The sequence below is a fragment of the Mesitornis unicolor genome, unplaced genomic scaffold (genome assembly GCF_000695765.1).
Source record: "Mesitornis unicolor isolate BGI_N332 unplaced genomic scaffold, ASM69576v1 scaffold17726, whole genome shotgun sequence".
Taxonomy (NCBI): Eukaryota; Metazoa; Chordata; class Aves; order Mesitornithiformes; family Mesitornithidae; genus Mesitornis; species Mesitornis unicolor.
The window spans coordinates 43,271-49,270 of NW_010189072.1; the positions used below are offsets into that span (position 1 = coordinate 43,271).

A 6,000-nucleotide genomic window follows, 5' to 3' on the forward strand; every position below is an offset into this window, starting at 1 on the left:
ATTCACAAGTTTAATAAACTTTATCTCAATATAAATAACACTTTTTCTTTCATTTTTCCATAAGACCATTGCACCATTAATTTATTGTGTAATTAACTGCTAATCAATATTTTTATATTGTTATAGCCTTATGCTTTATCTGTTCCCACTGTTCAAACCCTCCTTTGAAGACAAAATTATTAATTTCCCCCAGGGCAATACTCTGGGACTCATTAGTGTATTTGCAGCTTCATAAATATGACAATTAAAAATTTTTCAAATGTCCCTTTGAGATGCGGGATCATTATCCTTCCTGTGCTAAACTGGAAATGGAGGCAGTAAGATAAAAGTATTCATTGATTTTGGGACTCCTGGGACTTGGTTTTACAAAGTATTTAACATTTTGCAGTTATTTCTAAGTTTGAAGCAAAATTTCTGTTCATTTCCATTCATTGCTCTATATTTCTGCAACTCAGGCCCTGGGTTTTAAGACAGTCACACCAAGTTTAAGAAGGCAATTATAACAGGATTAATCTTAACTAACTTTAGCTATTCTAAAGTTTAGACACGTAATTTATGCTATTCTCCTGGGCATTTTCAATAATCAGCACAGAAGGTCAGACATCTCCAAAAGCCAATTAAATCTATGCTAAAACGAGTCAGTAAAATGAAGTGGAGGAATATCCTTTTTGAAAATTTACTATCCTTCACTGATGACTACTCTAGTTTTCAGACTGCTGTATTTATATGAGAACAATCCTGGATCTTACTGACCATTTGCAATGGATGAGTCTGTGGCAGGGCCATGGGCAAAATTCAGCTCTTGTAAATCCACCTTAGGTTCCAGACTAAGCAACCATCTTTCTTCTTTCTTCAAACCCTTGTGTCACTTGGTGCAAGTCTTCCAACTGCTCCAACAAATAAATATTGATCTCCTTTGCTACATGATTCTCCCTAATCCTTCACCTCCATGATACTTCATGCTAATTGAAAGAAGCAGGTAACCTACAGTGGCAAGTAACCTGTGGTGTAATTAATAATCGTGTATATGCAAAGGACATGTCAAGATTGCAGTATCTTACTTTTGGAATTTCTTATTTCTTAACTAATTTATTCCCTTTTTAAAAAAGAAAACTTAAGAAAAAGGTCTTCCTTCTTGTGGCATCCACATGGTCTCTCATGGACGAAATTTTTTAGAACCACTGAAAAAGACCTGCTACTTGAACTGTCAAAACAAATTGAGAAAAGAATGACTTATGAGTTGAGATTAGTAGGGTGTGATCCTCTATACATGGATCAGCACTAAAAGACAGAAGTACATTTCACAAACATTTTCTGACTGGTGGTAGTGGAACAGACAGGAATTTTATGATGCTTTGCAGTTTTTAAATAGATGCTTTACTGGGCACTCATGCTATTCCTTATTCTCTCTGTCCTCTAAGTATGAACTTCCTGACTTATCCCCTCGCTTCTCTCTCAGTGGTGGTCTGGCCTTTACTATATCGTCTCCTTTTTTATCCACATACAACTGCACCCATTGATCTTTGTCTCAAAAACACTGTGGAGAAAGAGAGATCTTAGGATTTTTTTTAAAATGGGCAGAAATTACACATTTTTTCTCCTATATGCCTTCATAGAAATGCCTGAAATTTTCTGCAGAACAAACAGGATAAGGCAGATACCAAATATAGAGAAAAGTCATTCCAAATGGCTAGACTTTATCATTTATAAACAAATGGAAAAAGGTGCTATTCTGGGAAGTGTCAGGCAACTAGGCATTGCTGCTGGCACCACTAATAATATCCCGTACACGTAACAGGGAAGAGATGCATTAGACAAGAGAACAAGAAAATAAGCTTTCTTCCTACTATATTAATTAATTAAATGTTGTTGTTGTTTCCTTTAGGAGGTTCCATCTGTGGAATTTAATTTATTTAAAACTTCTTGGTGTGAAGGAGTTAGCCATCACTACAAAACTTGTTTCCTATATCTGAAAGTTTTCCAAATCCGATAAAATAAATGAAAGAATCAAAAGCTTTCACACCACAGCCCAAAAGATGTCTCCTGGCATAATGGATGAGAGCAGATGGATTTTTTCCTTGGCTTGATCCAGATCAGAATAGTGTGGCCTGAGTTTAAGACGATGCAGGTGCTAAGACAAAGCTTTTCTAACTGTCCTGTTAAGTCTGTTACAAGCTCCCTGAAACTGTGTTTATGACTTACATACTTGCAGTTTTACTGCTGCAAGATTAACTGATAACTCTTAAAGGTTATAAGAGTTTGTAAAAGTGGCCTGTGCTATAACATGGGAAGAGTTAGCAGAGAACACAAGAAGTACCTCAACACTGAGATACTTACTACATTTTCAATTCTACTGAATATTAATTATGCACTGATTAACAGATCTTTTGCAAAGGAAAATAAAGAAAGAAACAGCATGGAATAAGCAAAAAAGGTTTGAAAGAGCACTGATGAGTACTTATTTTCTGTGACGTCACAGTGTGAAAAACAGCATTCAGAACTTAGGAATGATAAAGGGTTAATTTTAAGACATTATATTATTAAGCTAATATTGGTTTATGGTTACAGAAAATTAAAGTCAAAAGGAAAGTAATAGGAAAGGTTTTGATTCTAATTTATATTCCTTCCAGGTTGAGCAATTTAGCTTACTGAATACTGAACATGCTAATGAAAATTACTAAGGTTTCCATGGAATTAATTAGTCTTAGTTATTCACATAGTCCTACACATAATTATGTCTCATGTGAGGATCAGGATATTGTGTATTATTGTTTGGTATTACAGTATTTCCAGCTTTTACAATTTCACCATCTTTTTATTAAAGACTCCAGTTCTGAAGTCTTGTGATTATTTTAAAATCCTGTAGTATTCTTAAAAAAAAAAAAGGCACCTAACTTTTACAGTACAGAGAGAAGTGGGAAACATACGAAGTTCTTTAAATGATCACATTTGTTACAATGCAAATTTGAAGGCGCATAATAGCAGATTGGATAGTAAAAGATTCTGAATTTTAAGGAAACAAAACAAAACCATTCTATGATTCTATGACTCTTATGAGTCTGAGGATACCTTTACATTACATTGGAACATGTATTTCTGTGTTTATTCAACTCAAAGAATATTGTCAAAGTATCAGAAAATAAATCCCATCATGTAATGATGAAGGAAAGATGACAGAGCTTTAACTGTAATAACAGCCTATAATGAGAGGTAGTATTATGTAAAGCTCAGAGTTTATGTTTTTGATTCATTTAATATGACCACAAAGTTTGGGTAATGTAGAAAAATAATATTTTCAACCAAAACCACTTGAAATTCTCAAGGGTACAAAAACAATCAGAAAAAATGTAGTGAACTTTTAAGATATATCAAAAAAGATCAGTTCTAGGCCAGGTGAGTATAAAGAGGAAGGTATCATGTTGTTTTTTATAGATAATATTTTTCAATCTGGATCACTACTTCCCTTGATGTAGGCAGTTCTCATGCTTGTACTTCAACAGGAATCATTACAGTTTTCTAATCTTCACTGGGAATATGTTGTGGTTATCATCAAGGCTGCCTGTTCACTGTTTGTGGGAAAACTGTGCATGAGTCCTCCTATGCCTTACATTCCTGTTGCTGTAAAACTATCAGCATTTTCAAATCCTTTGGTACAGTGTGAGCTCTCTCAGCTGTGGGATTTATTAGGTGTTGTACTTGCTATGTGTTTATGAGCTGCAGATAATGAGCTTGGTGCACTGCAAAATTAAGGAGAGCGCCCATCCAGAAAAACTTTCATCCTGTGGTGCCAAGGATATCAGCTGCTGTATGTCAGTGAGCTTTCAGGTCTTTCCCTGGGAACTGATTACAGTCAAAGCACTGGATAACAAGAACAGAGCAGTTTGGGGGCTTATTGAAACAGAATATTTTTATTACTATACCAAAAAAACCTATAGGGCAAAACAATTTAGAGTCTATTTTATAAGTACTAATAATGTAAGTGCTTTTTTGAAAGTATCTTAGAGAAAGTGAATTTTAAAGGTAAAGAAGAATATGAAAAAGTTTGAATGGAGAAGATATCCTATGTGTATGAAAACAGAAGGGAAATAGACATAGGAAAGGATTATTATTAAGTATCTTCTTTGATATTGCCAGAAAAAGAATTAGGAGAAAGTTCAGATTATCAAAAATGTTCATTGCCCATTTATGAACTGGTTTGAAAAGCAATTAAGCTATTAATTTAATGTGTTCACAGTAGTTACACATTTTTAAGCTGTAATACTTAGAATTAAATCTGTGCTTTGATCTCTCTAAGGTTTAGGAATGCCTGAATTCTTGTTTTGAACCAGCCAGTGGTGTAATTAAAGTATATTTGATTTGTAATGAATGATACTTACAGCATCTCTTCCTTTAATTGTGCATTCTTCTGCCTGCAGAGGTGTACTAGGCCAATGGATCTGAGGAAAAAAAACACAAACCCAAACAGAAAATCATTCAGTTAGCAGTCTGATCACATCAGTCTAGCTTTTCCACTACTTTTCAGATGAAAGACTCATAGAACAGAACGGAATCATAGAACAGCCCAGGTTGAGAGAGACCTCAAAAGATCATCTGGTACAAGTTTTGTGGGAAATCAGCCTCGATGAATTTATATGTTTATATGTTCATGTACTGGAATACTACTATGAGTTCCCCCTGAGCCTCTTCGTTTCCAGGGAGAAAAGATCTAACTCCATCAGTCTTTCCTTGAAGGGCAGGTTCTTCAGCCCTTTGATCATCTTTGTGACCCGCCTTTGGATTCTCCCCAGTTTGTCCACATATTTCTTGAATCGTGGGGACCAGAACTGGACACAGGACTCTAGGTGGGTCCTGAGTAGGATTATCATGCCACTGTCTCTTCTAGTAATGTCCCTGCAGATGCAGCTCAGAATCCGATTTGCCTTCATTGCAGCAGTGGTGCGCTGCTGTCTCATGTTCAGTTTGTTTTTCACCAGGACCCCCACATTCCTTTCACCTAGGATGCTCCAGATACAGGACTTTACAGTTACATTTATACTTGACTCATCATACTATATATACACTTTTTACTGTATGTTATAAAGTTTAATCAAGTGACTGTTGCCATTTGAACAGTTTTCAAGTAAAATATGTAACTCAGCGAACAATACTAGTCAACAGATTTTAACTGAAATTAATGTATGGAACATTTTACATAAATTCAGTTGAAACATCCCTGCAAAGTTGCCAGAGACATTCATCATAGAATATTAATTTAGAACTACCCATTTCCTGCTTTAATTGACACTGAGGAAATAAAATGTTACAGTGAAGTTAATGAAGGTCAGCAATTAAGCTCATGGGAGTAGGATCAGCTCTTCACAGCCAATTACTAGAAGTGAAGCCAAATTACACAAGCGAGACTTTTGTCAGCTACCTACTGTATAAGTTTGTTTCATTCCAGAGGTATGATTTGTTTGGATGAAAACAATGTTAAACAATGACTGAGCAGACTGGAATGATTACTTCATTTCTTAGAGCTTTTAAAAGTGAGAACAATAACATATTAAATTCAGTGACATCAGGCTTGGCTGAAACCAAATAAGTATCAAAAAATGGATGCCATCATTAAGACATTTTTGTCAATAGTCACAAAATATTCTATCTGGAAAATATTTTAAAATTAAATTGTTCTGCTGGGCTTTTTTTCTTTTTTTTTCTTTTTCTTTTTTTGTAACTGAATTAACTTAGTTTTCTTGAAATAATTCTAATGTAAGAAAATCTGGGAATACATTATCAGAAAAGTAAATTGCAATTAAATTGGAGATAAATTATAAATCCTAGAGGATTAGTGCTTAAAAAGCAGAGGCCAGCTATACATTATTCTTATCATCTTCAGCAACTTGTCAGTGTTTAGATTTCAGTGCCTGAATCAGACCACTTATGTTCAGACACCATTTAAATCCTGAAAGAAACATAAAATTGATCAGAATGCTTGTTTTCACAGAATCACAGAATGTTAGG

At 34.7% G+C, this 6,000-nt stretch overlaps 1 protein-coding gene across 1 annotated transcript in view; it reads right to left on the reverse strand.

The window, feature by feature from the left end:
• Positions 1-4,436, reverse strand: part of SEMA3E (sema domain, immunoglobulin domain (Ig), short basic domain, secreted, (semaphorin) 3E) — a gene marked incomplete at its 5' end in the record, with an annotated part of 44,410 nt that extends 39,974 nt beyond the window's left edge. Inside the window, one exon of the mRNA XM_010185953.1 lies at positions 4,377-4,436. Coding sequence (XP_010184255.1) covers positions 4,377-4,436 — 60 coding nt within the window. The remainder of the gene's footprint in view (positions 1-4,376) is intronic.
• Positions 4,437-6,000: the final 1,564 nt, after the last annotated feature.